The sequence below is a fragment of the Chaetodon trifascialis genome, chromosome 7 (genome assembly GCF_039877785.1).
Source record: "Chaetodon trifascialis isolate fChaTrf1 chromosome 7, fChaTrf1.hap1, whole genome shotgun sequence".
Lineage (NCBI taxonomy): Eukaryota > Metazoa > Chordata > Actinopteri > Chaetodontiformes > Chaetodontidae > Chaetodon > Chaetodon trifascialis.
This window is the reverse complement of record NC_092062.1, coordinates 27,420,554-27,435,482: the sequence shown is the minus strand read 5'-3', so window position 1 is coordinate 27,435,482 and position 14,929 is coordinate 27,420,554. Positions and strand designations below refer to the sequence as shown.

Below are 14,929 nucleotides of genomic sequence, written 5' to 3'. Positions count from 1 at the left end.
GAGGAGTGATATTATTATAGTTATTATTATTGTAGTTAAAAGTTAATAAAATCCAGAATGTCATAATAAAATTACATTAAATGATAATTGCAGCAATTATGAGACCATAAGACAAAAATGACTTTTCAGAAGGAATTTAAAAGATAATACAGACTTTAATTTCAAACAGATGACTGGAATATCTTTCCTGCTGTCAGAAATATGTCATTTTAAGGGTCTAATGCACATTTTTTCTATTGGTGTTTTACTGGCTGTGGAACAGGAAGGCGACGTCACAACTCTTAATCCCTACTTACAGAGCTGTGATTGGCTCACAGTCGTTCTTCCAACCAGACAAACAGCCATCAATGAGCACAGGATTGAATTTAATTGCTGTTCAGGTGTGAATTCAGCAGTCTGGTCACAGAGTTTACAGCTAATACGGTGGAGTACGGTGGTTATTATCATTTGACGAAACACTCAACAGCAGCAGTTTGACCAGAGACTAAAAAACTATTTAAAAAAAAGAAAACAAAACACATCTGTGTTTCTGTCTCGAAATGTTTTCCTGTCTTTACTAAATATTTACAGCCAGTAACTTTCCGGTGTAACTGTTGTTTAGCTGACTGAATTGACTGAGAAGGCTAATGTTAGCTTGCTAATATATCACTCCTTTAGACTGAAGAGTATCTAAGATGGTTTTGAATACGGGCAACATATCTGACCTGACGCCTGACAAAATACTGTTTAATAATGATGTATACTTCAACTTACATCTCAGAAAGTAACACACTTTATGCCTCCAGTTACAAAACCTTATGATAACGACGTTAAACGAAACTAACTAAAGTCTAAATGATCAAATAATGTCAGCTTGGTTAGCCCGATCAGTGCCCTCTCATTATGAACAGAGTTAATCTTAAACACTCTAAAGAACACGTTCATCCAGAGTAACATGTCTGATAGATATACAGATATTGCAATCTAAGTTTAATGCACTGTTCGCCCCCTTAACACCATCTGATCAGACAGCGCTGCGTATGCTAGTACGCGCTGATTTACACTTTCATTAACTTGTTATTAGCTAGAACATAAATTGAATTTTAGTGCAACCTGATTCGGTAAATGATGAGTTTGAATCCAGGTAGTAGCCACTAACAACTCAGGAATGGATTTATTTAATAGCTGATGGAACCCAATCCAGGTGTTTAGCTTTAATGAACTGCCTTTGAGCTAAACGTGGTGTTAATGCACATCAGTCAGTGACAGACGGCACCAGAATGGACATTTATTCACACGACTGTGTCGCAGATGATTAAGTTTCACCCTGTTTAATATTTCTTGAAGGGTTCCAATATGAATCTGAAACAGTCTAAATTCATGATAAATGCTTTGTGAAGGTGAAGCTGGCGGTGCATTTGCTGAGCTGAAGCATTGTTTCTCAGTGGTGGAATTGATCGGCGGTCGTTTGCTTCTCAGTGTATCAGCCCTAATTAAAGAGTAATGAGTCTGGTGGCCAAGATTAAACATCGACAGACACTGTTCACACAAAGCCTGTTGTATAATATACAAAATCATGTTTAATGTATACCTGAGATGTATGAGATCGTATGTCCTTCCTCTGTTTCTCCTTTCTTCCTTCCAGCTGAAGTTCTATAGGGACTGTAGGCCGAGTGAGAGTGAACAGATCATGTGCCTGCAATGAAACTGGGCAATCATACACACTGAGACCCCCGTTACCTCTGTGAAGACACAGTTAAAGATTCATATATACAAGCATGTTGAGAGTGGTGTTGCCATGGCTGGCTGTGCAGAGATGTGCGTGACTTATGTGTGTGCGTGTTTGCACGAGGACATACACACACATGCACACACATGCGCATAGTTCTTATCTTGTTGGCGCAGGATTTCTTTCCCCTCCGTTGGGGGGTAATCTCCAGGCATACCACTGAGACAGAGAGGCAGACAGTGGTTCAGTGAAGTTTCCTGCAACCAGCGTGCTCTTTCTCCTCTCTCTCATGCATAAATATCACCGTGCAAAAGGGCGGAAGATACCCTCAGGCCAAGATCTGGAATAAGCTTACAACCTCCTAAATCTTAACCTTAATCTTTATGGGGGAGTAGCTCAGATCTGACCCCAGATCAGTATCGCAGACTAAATAACGTCATCCAGCACTTCCTCAACTAAGGCTGTGTGACTCTGGCTGTGGGTCTGCTGGGTGCCTGGAGCACTTCTTCCAACCGTATGGGAGCTGACATTTCAGTCAGCTTTCCCAGTGTTTGACAAAAAGATTGACTTAAAAGTCTTTTGAAGGTGTTGTGACACAGCGTATCAGGAGGTTTAGTCGAATTCTCAAGTTTAAACTGTCCTTGCAGGTTAGAACAATGCCTTTCGAACTCAGGTGACTCCGGCATCGCTCACCTGAAAATGTGGTGTGACGAGAAGATCGATGCCAATCTCACATCTGTGCGTTAGATAAAGAGCTGGAGTGGGGACATGGTTAGCCTAGCTTAGCATAAAGACTGAAAGCAAGGGGAAACCACTAGCCTGCTCTGTCTGAAGCCTAAAAACATGAGTTTGATAAGCGTTTGTGATGCAACAGTCATTACACACAAATCCTCGTAAAACCACAAATTCACATTGTTCTGTTTTTTGTCATTAATCAGCATTAAAGCTGTTGGTAGAACAAGGCTAGCTATTCCCCCTGCCTCCAGGTTTATGCTAAGCTATGCGAAACACGACCTTACACCAGCTCTGTACTCATAGAGTGATATTGATGTTTTCATCTTAATCTTGGAAAGGCAGCAAACGAGCATAAAATGTGGAGCTGGTCCTGGAAAGCCTAAAAGGCACAGCGCAGTCTGGACTGACACTCGTATTCAGCTGAGTTAATTAGCTGCTATGAACAGCAACAAGTTCAATTATGGCAGATAAGTCTGTTACTCTGAAGTTAAAAAGACTCTAATCAGATTTCTTTTGATCCACCAACTGAAATCTCCAGCATGACATGGTCACCAAAGGTCCATGTGGCTTTTGATCACAAACCATGGGTCAAAATAAATGAACCGCAAAGAGAACTTCTCCTCCACGACTGCTCAGAGCAGAGATAACAAAAGGCCGATTTAATCACGTTCTTAAAGCAGTTAATTGTAAACGAGCTCGGGATGTGAGGGCGTCTCCTGCTGCTGCTTTAGTCTCTGCCTGTCTCTTGTGTGCCGTTTCCCGTTACTCTGTGTTTGTTTGATAGAGCCTCCGTCTCCCCGGTGTGTGCGTAGCTAATAGCGCTATCTCCCCTGTAATTGCAGCGGGTCAGACCCAAAGACAGCAGAAGCCTAGTGTCCCCCCTCTCCTCTCCATCACCTTCCAGATTACAGGTAGGTGTTTTTAGTCACGCTGATAACAAAGCCCCAGCTTCTCCCTGGGTCTCCTTTTCCCTCTCTCTTCACTCCATGTGCTCATCATCAGACTCCTCTCCTCTATCCTTGTTTCCTCTCCTCTGTCCTGATTTCCTCTATCCTTTGCTCTTGTCTCCTTTTTCTTTTTTCTCATTGCATCTTCTTTCTTCCCCTCTCTTCTGTCCTTGTTTCCTTTCCTCTCCTCTATCCTGGTTTCATCTATCCTTCGCTCTTGTAGCATTTCTCTGCTTTGTTATTGCTTCTTCTCCTCTCTTCCCCTCTCCTCTATCCTCGTTTCCTCTCCTCTCCTCTCCTCTCCTCTCCTCTCCTCTCCTCTCCTCTCCTCTCCTCTCCTCTCCTCTCCTCTCCTCTATCCTTGTTTCTTTTCCTTTTTCCCTTCTCCACCCTAGTTCCCTTTCTTCCCCCCTTGTTTCCTCTGATCTCTTCTCCTAATGCCTTTTCTTGTCTCCTCTATTCCTGTGTCCTCTCCTTTGCTGTTCTCCTGTCTTCTGTGCTCTTTTCTTCTCTCCTCTCCTCATTCCTCCTCTCTCCCTATTTTCTCTTTTCCTTTCTCCTGTTTTTGTGTCTTGTCTTTTCCTCTCCTCTTCTCCCCTCCCTTTTTCTTTCCTCTGTCCTCCCGTGCTCTCTTCCTCCTCCCCTCTCCCTTCCTTTTCTCTTCTCCCTCCCTCCTATCTTTGTTTCCTTTCTTCTCCTCTCCTCCCCTCCCTTTCCTGTCCTCTATCCTTCTGTGCTCTCCCCTCTCCTCTCCTCATTCCTCTTCTCCGCGCTTCTCCTTTAAAAACATATCGTATAATAACAGTGACATTTCAGATATTGATTTTAACACCATTTTGAATGTTCCCCATTACTGTAATGCTTTAGATTTATGATGATGTTAAATGTAGACAGCATACACACTGCTGCTCTTTATGCAGAGGCTTCAGCGTTGTTGCCAAATCCAACAAAGAGACGAGTGGTGTTACAACAAAGTTCTGTATTCTCCCATTAAAAACCGAGCAGAGGAGTCGACGCTTTGAAAGGACTGTAAGAAAAACTTTGTTCCCCCACAAACAGAATTGGGATAGTGAGATGTGAGACATTTTCCACCGCTGCAGACAGTAAGCCACACTCATATGAGGGATTTTTTTCCTCCGTTGTCAGTTGAGCACAATAGAAAGATGAAGTCACTGGAGAGCACACTATAAAATAGACTGATGGAGAAGCAGGATATCGAGAGAGATTTTTTTTCCCGTCATCACACAGAGACCCAAGACTACGTTGGTCCTCAATTTTGTATTCCCAAATGGATTGATGCTAGAAGATTGAAGTCAGTGTAGTTCCCCAATAAGACGTGGATTAGCAGTGGCTCAGCAAACTCAGTATTTGACTTTCAGTGTATTTGTAAGAGGAATTAACCATTTTGCATTTCAAAAGCCCAACTTGCCTTCCCCTGTACAGTTCTAAGGGAATTATGATTCAGCTCTCCTGACAGTGTGAGACTTTAAGCTCTCAGATGTCTTGTAGGAACAGTTGCAATACAGGAAAGAAAGTGCCTCAGGTTGAGCGTGTGAAGAGATTGTTTTTGTGACTCACTAAATATCCGATTTATTTGAAATTTATCACACAACACTTGAAAAGTTGAGATCAATCCATCCTTATGCTTTGCACAGAGACGTCTTATATATTTTTTAAACCGTAGCGCCGCCACTGATGTCTTAAAACTGAGCGTCACTTTTCACTAAAGGGGGATTTGATTTTTGTGGGGAAGAACTTTGTAATCTCCCAAACAGATACCACAACAGACTGTATTTTGTCGCTGTTCTCCAGTAGCATCAGATCCGAATGAAACAAAGCGAGGTGTTCGTGGAGCACTGCAGCGTCATGAGTTGATTACAGAAGATGAAAACAACACCAGACACTCAGTCGAGAGGTGATATTGATTTGAGAAAAATGTCCCTGATATTATATTGTCTCTTACAATATTTTCTTAAATAGGACTCAAACGATGTCCTGTGGAGAGTTTTTAACTTTCATGCCAGCGTTTTTTCACTGTCTTATTCTTAGTTAACACTTGAAATGACAGTTAGAAAATAGAAGCATAAACAAGAAACCGTAGATGTAGTTAATATTTTAGGAATCAGCCACTTTTAAGTACCTTAAATAAAATGTTTCTGGGTTTTTATGCAGTTTCATACCAATTGTTCATTCGACCTCACTGTGCTTTGTAGAGTGAAATCGGCTTCATGCACAGCTGCTCTGTTTACGTGTAGCTGGGAAGAAGAAAAAGGTTTAGAGGTGTCCGTCAGAGTGTGGAGCTCCAGGCAGGGGGTTGAACCCGTCATCACCATGGACGACCTGGAAACATGGAGGTGGTGTCCTGCTCCCCGGCGGTTCAAGGCAACGGGTTGATTTTTTAGGAAATGGGCTTGTTCACTTTATAGATGAGACTTAGCTGAGATGATTGATTGATACCTCTTTCATATCTCTCTTGAATATGAAGCTACAGCCAGTTAGCTTAACACAAAGACTGAAAGTAGGAGCAAACTAATATAATGCTAATGTGTTGTAGTAATGCTATTTCTGTGCCCAAAGAGGAAATAAATAATCTGATACATAAAACGTAATATGACGTGTTAATCTGTGATCTTTAAAAGTGCTTGTAGGCAGATTTCCTGACCTTCATAGAGAGCCACACTAGCTGTTTCCTCCTGTTTCCTGTCTTTATGCTAACCGAGGCTAACCAGTTGCTGGCGGGTATCTTCATTTTTAAAGTACAGACATTAGAGTGGTATCAATCTTCTCTTCTATCTCTCTGAGAAAGCACTCTGGAATTTAGTCTGACCGTGGGCTCTTGTCAAAAGTCCTCTTTCTCCTTCTCTGTCCTCATATTCCCTGTCAATCGTCTCCTTCCAGCATCGAGAAAGGACTCAAAAAGAGAAGAAAACACGGATGCTCAGCTCTTTGAAATGACTCTGTCACCAGCCTAGATACAGTATGGTCGAGCATAAATGCATAAACCCTGTATCTTCAGAACCTCCCCACATCAGATGTATTTATCATGGCACGGTTCAGCGGACATGTAGAAATGTATTCTGCACAGTTGTCACAGAGCTGTGCCTTGCATGGCGATAGCATCTCTGCTTTTATTCTGACAAAGTTCCTCAGTGGGAGTTCAGACAGGCGTGGACGCACCAGTTGTATCATGAAAAGGGCTTTCTAAAGCCAACGTGGCACGACGAGGCAAAGTAGACGCCAAATTACACCTCATGGAATAAACATGAGCCAAGCGCTGCTCTCTTACACCTTCAGTGTTGCATCCTCTCTGCTGTCTCTGCTGAGAGTCGGTGGGCAGAGCTCCACAATGTTTTATGTTTCTAGCAAGGCGCTGCCCGAGATAATCGTTGCTAATTTATCATTCTGACACGCTAACAGGGAGGCAGTAAACAAAACAAAAGGACAATAGTGTCTACTTCACAGACACGTTTCGTTCTCTGTTTTTCACTGTGCTGCTCATCTGCTCTCTACAGGGACCCCACTGCCAGGAATAAAAGTAAATGAGTGTTATTGTGTCCCTTGTTCCTGTTGATTGGAATGCTGCTAAAGATTCCTCACGTAGAGACGAACCAGAATAGGATCAAAGCAAAGCAGGCTGAAGCATTTTCTCTTCCTTCTTTGCTCGTCTGCACAGCCTCCCGACCGGTGGAAAACAAACTGTGCGAGGGTCCGATCCCCAACAGATCGCAGCTGTGCCAAATCCCCTGTCCCATCGACTGCGAGGTGTCGCCGTGGGGCGCCTGGGGGCCGTGCACCTTCGAGAACTGTGACGACCAGGCTGCAAAGAAAGGTAAGAAAACAAGGTCCAGATAGATAATATCAGGGTTTAATGGTGCTTTGTGCCATTTATCAAAGTTATTGTGTTACGTTGGGGGGAGACAATAAAGGCCAGTAGCTCAGACCAATTAAAATGTTTGGTGTTTTTCTTTTTTGGCTCTATTAAACACAGTAAACATGCTGAGAGTAATTGTCCATCATCTGTCATCCCTTCGTCCATCTGGTTTGCAGATAAGCGGCAAACAGCAGTGACCTCTTTCTCCATGTCTTCTTATTGTTTCAGTAATTATACCGACGTGTTCAAATGAATGTGGAAATGATTACACATAAAAACTTTCATTAACCTTATCTCTGCTGCAGCAACCAAGAAAAACTGCACATTGTAAAATATTCTGTGCTTTCTTTTCATCGAGTAGTAAATGCTGCCTGTGCTCCATTCAACACCTGATGCTTTTTTTTATAGGACCAATAGAATTTTAGTACACGATATACTGCCTCCACAACATCAAGTCAACTTTATTGTCAATACTGCTATATGTACTGGACATTAACAGAATTGAAATAACGTTTCCCTCAAATCCCTGATGCAAACAGCAATAAACATGAAATATAAAATGTAATAGAAAATATAAAATAAAAAAATATAGAAAAATATAAAAAATATATACACAAGGTAAAAAGATCTACATACTGTTGAGTATAAAAGCTTTCAGAAATCTGCAATCTTAGTAGTTAGCTGTAGTAGTAGTAGCTGTAGTTCTATATGGCCACAGAGCTGCAGAGAATAACACTGAATAGTTAACGAGTGAATGTCTCCAGATGTAGCAGGACATCATGTTAAAAATACATAGGAAACATACCATCACTGCAGATGGTCCTGCAGGCTCATTATAATTGCATTTTGCAGCCTAAGATGCACTTGTGTTGTATCCGTATGTCGCGATTGTTCAATCAGTGCATTCATAGTTTGGGTGAAGTGAAATGTTCATGCAAAATTAGACGTAAGTCTAATGCGATATATGTGCAAGAGAAATTAAGCGACTAAGTGGCGTTCACTGAAGCTTGTAAAAAATGTCACAGGGTGACTTCTGCACGGCTTGGTTCACTGGTCACATGTGCACCACGGCTGCTCAGGAAGTAAGAACTCACTTCGAGCTCTAACAAGACGGCAGGGAGACATTTCTGGCAGCCTCGAGTGCTCTTCCCACGTGGGCCAATCATCACGTTTTTCTTAGTCCCACAAGTATTAATGAGCTGTCTCAACAAGTCAGTCATCAAAGCAAACCAAGCTAATCAGGAGCACCATCATCAGCGCCAGATCCTTTCCCTCAGCCGTAACACAGTTTCGAAATACTCCATTACAAGTAAGAGTGTCTCAAGTAAAAGTACTACTGATGCATTATAATATATGACGTTATTAGATTGTTAACACCGATGCATCAGTGTGTTGCAGCACTTTACTGTTGTAGCTAACTTTAACTTCTGTGCTGGTGAATACAGTCAACTAGTTTAGGCCAAAAGAGAGTCAGTACATTAATTAGAGAAACAGGAAAGAAGGTTCCAAAGTTCAGCTACATAAATTCATATTCATTGTTTTGTTTTCTGCGTTCAGATTTTTGTTGTGAACTATTTGATAATTTGACTTTTTTGTAATTTGTCGCATGTCAGAATAGCTGGAAACCACTGATTTATCCTTTACCATTGAGTTATGAGCTTATCGAAACATTTAACATGTAAAATCTTACAAAACCTTATTTTAAAAGTAACTAGTAGCTAAATGTAGTTCGGTTAAAAGCTCGTTATTGTCCTTTGTATAAAGGAGCATAAAATGTACTGTACATGTACACACTCAATTAAATGTAATGTAAATAACTTGGTAACACCACCTGTGATGGCTGCGTTTGCTCTGCTGCAGGTTTCAAACTGAGAAAACGACGCATCGCCAACGAGCCGACGGGAGGGCCTGGAAACTGCCCGCACCTGGTGGAGGCGGTGCCGTGCGACGAGCCCAGTTGTTTCGACTGGCAGCTGGTCAGCCTGGATCAGTGTCTGCCCGACGATGAGAAGCCATGTGGCCCTGGCTCCCAGCTCGCACAGGTCCAGTGTGTCAACAGCAACGGTGAGTAGGGACAGTTCAGTCAAATACATGACAGAGTCTGATATTCTTCCTGTGGAGACAGTGTTTGTTGACTGAGTTTCTTCTTGCTACTCGCTCGTCCTTGGACCGAGTTGTGCTTTTCTCTCATCTCCACTTGCAGTGAAGAAGTGCAGGTCTCACCTTGTGTGAAAAATCCCATATTTTCAAGGTCACCTCTCCACTGACCCTCCAGCTCCCACTGCACAGCTCTGTACGTGAGGAGATTTCCGTGACTCCTGGACTCCTGGTTGCCATTCGTCAACTTTCTGAGGAGTTCTCTCCCTCCAGTCCTCTCTCCTCTCTCCCCACTGTTAAACCTCTCCTACTTTAACGCTTGCTTGATTCAGCGTCGCCACCTCTCTCACGCTGTCTCTCTCATTACAGTCTTCCTCTCAGCACGCACAATTAAACCTTACTCACTCTAAATCAAATCAATCCTCTGTGGCCCTGAGCCTTCGAGTATCTTGTGCCCTTTGCTGCTCCTGATTTTTACTGCTACTCGTTATTACTGTAGATCTTTAATAGAAGGGGCAATGGTGCAGACATGCTTTCCAGACTTGCTGTTGCCTTCAGTGGCCGAGTTAGACAAAATGCGGTACAACACATTATTGATTTTTATGCGGCTGCTTTTTCTGGCGAGGTGTAGATTACATACCGCTTTATTTATTCAGCATGTAAAGTTAGGAAGCGATGCAGCTCCTGGAATCTCATTTAGCTCCAAATGTGTTCGGTAAATCTTCCTTTTATGACCCCATGCAGTGACTTTGTTCACATTTTCCCCACTCGAGAACTTGATTTGTCCTTCTAACGTCTCCAACAAATCACAGTTCATGCATCGACTGCAGGTATTTGGTGAAGTTGGTCCAATGGAGGCTTCGCCTGTACAGTAGGAGTTAACAGAGACTGTGCACTGTTCTGTCTCCCCGACTTCAGTTGATTGACCCCCCTCCACACACACACACACACACACACACACACACACACACACACACAAACACACCTGCACTCCCTCATCTGATGAAAATTGATTTGTTCTGTTTGGATTTTCACTCTGCTTTTCGCCTCAGAGATTTTTCACTGCAGTGTCAGCTGTGTATTTTCTCCGAGTGTGTCCCAGTCATAAAAGAAAAGGCCACACAGCCGGGCACCAGACAACAGGTGAAGGTCGATACAAACGTTATTGAAACTGGCTATTGATATTCCCCATGCTGACTGCCTGCCCACTTAGGCAGAGAGCTATGTCTTCTCTGCACACCGAGCATGGAGGTTTTGCTCTCGTTGTGGGTGTTCTGTTCATTCATGTTTTCTCCGTCTGAGCCGGAAAACTGCTGGAGTCCCTTGTCACTTCTTATTTTCATGCCGTCTCAGTTCAGTCATGATTGGTTCACTGCGCATCTGTCAAAGTGACATCTTAATGCAAAGTCAGGCCCAGTCCGACTTTTGAAGCTCGAGCGATTCTCCTGTGCTTGAAATTCCAATTCAGCCATTGAAAGGTTTACATTTTCCTGGGTGTATGCATCACTTACAGGAGAAAATATGCTCTGCTTGCTTCATAGCAGCACATAGACGAGTATGTGGGTTAATATAATCCACTTATGGCTGATGCAAGGAGCTCATTAATAAAACATGGTCGACGGTGTAAAAATGTGGGGCTCCCTTGTGAGTTCGCTCTCTCCGTGTTCAATGCCCCTTCAATACGGAGACAGGCCGAGTCAAGAGTGCATCCATATGAATATTCTACAGATAATCCATAAAAAGGGTCATAATCAACTGTCATGTCAATATGAAAAACACAAGTGAAGTCCAAGGAGGGTAGAATCTAGGCCAGTCGGACTTGATCGTAGATACTTGAAAATGGTTCACTTCTCATCCGAGGGGCTTCTTCAGTTGTGACTGAGTGCTGGGGACTCCTCAGATAATCATGACCGGGATGACTGAGAATCTTCACAGACGAGTGAAAGGCTTTAAATTATTCCTGCGGTGAAGCACAGCAAACTGGGAATGTTGGACCAACCTAGAAACATGAGACTTCTCACTGGTTACCATGCTGTTGGTCATTTGCACAGTTTAGTTTAGGGATTTTTGACGCTTCATTGATGCAGTCTGTGACACACTGTTTGCAAATAAGGTTGAATTTTAACCTGGACAGCATGGAGATTACAAGATACAGCAAGAAATAACTGACTTTTCACTGAATATTCGCAGGGGATGTCAGTCAACTCCACTTCCATCCTCACGTTTGCAAGCCTGGCCTGGTTGAAAACTGATTCATAAAAAAAGATGAATCACTGGTTCATAAATCTACAGAACCATCTCTCGCTGCTGTTTGTGTTATACTTCAACTGTACGTTTCACTCGACGTCAGCAGATTTCCTAGTTTCTACACCAGCCTCATGATTCCATCAAAGCGTGCCGAGCTGATACCTGTGCCAGTTTGAGAATGTCCTTCCCGAGCTGTTGTAGTGACAGCAGGCGTCTTAAGAAAACAAGCACGCCTCTACAACTTGAAATGGTCTGTGTGCTTGACATTGCGCCATCAATTAAGACACGCAGCTGTTCATTTCTGCAGCTGCTCCAGCAGTCTCCAGTCTCAGCACTGAAGTTTAGTTTGCAGAGTGATAATTCTCGCAATGAATCTTTAAGCCTTCAAGTTTATTTTCATGACCCTTGTTATCGCCCAGTTTATCTTCAACTGCCAAGTAAAAAAGTTGAAATGTTGTGTTCTGCTTCCTGAGAGTCATGGCTTTGTTGGATATTTTCACCAAGGAGGTTAAAACAATGTACACAAGCAAGACCTCAGAGTTTAATTTCAGTGAATAGACCAATTTAATGCTAAGAAAAGATGGCTCTTCTCTTTACGCTGCAGCTCAGCGACACAAACAGGGTGATCAAGGTGAAATGCTGTCGTAATTATAGAGGTAATTCTACCGAGGATACCTTGGTAATATAAGGGTTTCATTTTTAATCAGAAAGGTAATACAGGGTTAATTTTTTACATGATGAGGTAATATAATGGGCTAATATCAGAGCAGTGCTTTCACTATCACAAGAGATTTCCCTGATATGACCATCAGTAATTACATGAAAGTGCTGCTAAATTTCCTCCTCCCGCATGTGCCAAATATTCCCTCTAGTTTTTTATGTCACCTGGAAACACAGATGGAAGTTTCTGAGTCACAACGTTTACCCTTAATAGTTAATTTAAGTAATTCTGGAAGTAATAACCATGAATCGGATGCAAAGCCACCTGGTTTGGCTTTCAGCATAAAACTTTCCTGTTTTTGACTCTTACTTTGAATTAAACTTGGAGTCATTACCTGGAAACACATACGGATATTTCCACTTTTAATAACAATAAACCAAGGACGGAAGTGCAAAACCACCTGTTTTCAATTTTTTGGCCCAGAAAACCAAAACCAAGTCCCAGAGTCATTTCCTGGAAACACAGATGTTAGTTTCTGTGTGATAACAATAAATCATGACTGGAAAATATAAAAATATGGATCCTCCCAGCCCTCCTTTATTTTCTGCCTCAGCTTCTGATGTCAATTTCCTGAAACTGTCTTGCTTGTCGTCACATCACACTGACATGTCCCCACTGGCTTTAAGTGTGACAGTGATACTTTGTCATTATTAGAATAGCTTCATACTCCAAAAATTGGATCATTGCACAGGTAAACAGGCTCATTGGTAACAGGTGAGAGGATCATGATTGGGTATGAAAGGGGCATCCTGGAAAGGTTCAGTGGTTCACGAGCGAGGATGAAGCAAGGTTCACCACTTTGTGAACACATGAATGGATAAAGGAGATTAACACATGGGTTCATATTTTCTGTCTTCAGGAGAGGAGGTGGACAGAGGACTCTGCTCGTCCTCCCTGCCTCCAGAGCCTGTTCCCTGTGAGGTGCCTTGCTCCAGGGACTGCGTGCTCAGCGATTGGACGCCCTGGTCTACCTGCTCTCAGACCTGCTCCAGTAAGACCATCGAGGGGAAGCAGATGAGGACACGCTCCATTCTGGCCTACAACGCCGGGGAAGGTGAGCCTCCACCTGTCGCCCGTCTCCCGCACCATCATTGTGTATGGAAATATATGCAGATGAGGCCCGAATATTGGCTTAGTCATGGCCTTTCAAGTCGTCCTTTGCTGTCACTCACTGAATGTCTGGATTTCACACTTGTCTGCATGTGCATTTGTCCTTATCTCAAACAGTCTGCTTATCTGTCCTAGTGATTATTTCTGTTGGTCTGTCTCCTCGCCTGACACTCACTTTTTATCTGATTCTCTGATCGTTTCTCTGCATATGCTTCTCTGGTTTAAATCTCTGCGAGCGTCTGTCTGTCTGTCTGTCTGTCTGTCTGTCTGTCTGTCTGTCTGTCTGTCTGTCTGTCTGTCTGTCTGTCTGTCTGTCATGCCTCCAAAGATATCCTTGAGTCTTATCTCTGTGTGTGTGTGTGTGTGTGTGTGTGTGTGTGTGTGTGTGTGTGTGTGTGTGTGTGTGTGTGTGTGTGTGTGTGTGTGTGTGTGTGTGTGTGTGTGTGTGTGTGTGTGTTTCCCCTCACAGTCACCGCAATGGTTGTGGCGTGGATCACAGTGATGGAGGGTAACGTTTGTAATTAGGGTTAGCTGCTGTAGCTGTGCGTCTACACGTAGCCACATTAAAATTGTTAGCTTGTTTTGAATCTAAAAAGTACATTAGCATAACAGCTTTAGGGTAGCTTATAATTGATTTAGAACATATCCAGTTGTATTACAGTCAGGCCTTGTTGGCCATGTGTGAAATAGCTTGATGGTGTTAGCTGTTTCCAGCTGTTCTGCAGTAGCATTAGTTCATGTTCTGCATATCTCACCTGTCACATTAACGTACTTTATATCTGTATTTGTCAAAGGTCTTTCACGGGTGCCAAAGTTTCCAGAACTGTTTGGTAAATCTTGACTTGAAACTAGAAATAAAGTAGCTGTGCTTGTAGTAGCTTTAGAGTGGCTGAGAAATACAAAGGAAATCATGTCACACTGTATTCTGCTGTCTGTTCAGATGCCCAATCTTATGAACACATGCTCAAGAACAATACCTGAAAGAAGCTTTGTATCTCCACCACAGGTTCCCCCTGCACGGATAATCTGATTAGATGTTGAGCTCCTTGGCATATTTTGTCGCCGCTGTGTTGCATATTAATGAAGAAAACATATTGAAACTGGAGGAGCTACTCAGAGCTTTAGCATACAGGGTTAGCATTAATAAGCCACCACCAATATTTTGGCATAGACTGACGTGCTAATTGATATCTTAATAGGCCTAATTAAATATCTCCTTAGCATAACTGCTTACATTAGAATCCATGGTGGTTATTGTGGGACCAATAATAAAGTGCCTCTTAGTGTTTGACACCCGTCACTTGAATGATTTAAAGATGGATGCTAAGTGGCTCTGCAGCTTCAGTGAATGAGTCAGTAAACCATCATTTGTTTTGCAGACATCATGTGATAGATGATTCCTCTCAGCTGCTTCGCATTGCCAAAAACTGCAGTTCCTCAAATGGGCACTTGAGGCTGCCTCCTCAATTCCCATAGACCCCCATATTAAAATG

The 14,929-nt window shown here is 42.7% G+C and overlaps 1 protein-coding gene across 3 annotated transcripts in view; it reads left to right on the top strand.

Moving 5' to 3' along the window:
* The window catches only part of thsd7ab (thrombospondin, type I, domain containing 7Ab), a 136,742-nt gene that overhangs the window by 56,144 nt on the left and 65,669 nt on the right, over positions 1-14,929 (top strand). For 2 of the 3 annotated variants that reach the window (XM_070965611.1, XM_070965609.1), the window contains exons 5-8: positions 3,286-3,354; positions 7,064-7,219; positions 9,122-9,325; positions 13,186-13,380. In XM_070965611.1, coding sequence (XP_070821712.1) covers positions 3,286-3,354; positions 7,064-7,219; positions 9,122-9,325; positions 13,186-13,380 — 624 coding nt within the window. The remainder of the gene's footprint in view (positions 1-3,285; positions 3,355-7,063; positions 7,220-9,121; positions 9,326-13,185; positions 13,381-14,929) is intronic. The other variant, XM_070965610.1, reaches the window with a different exon arrangement.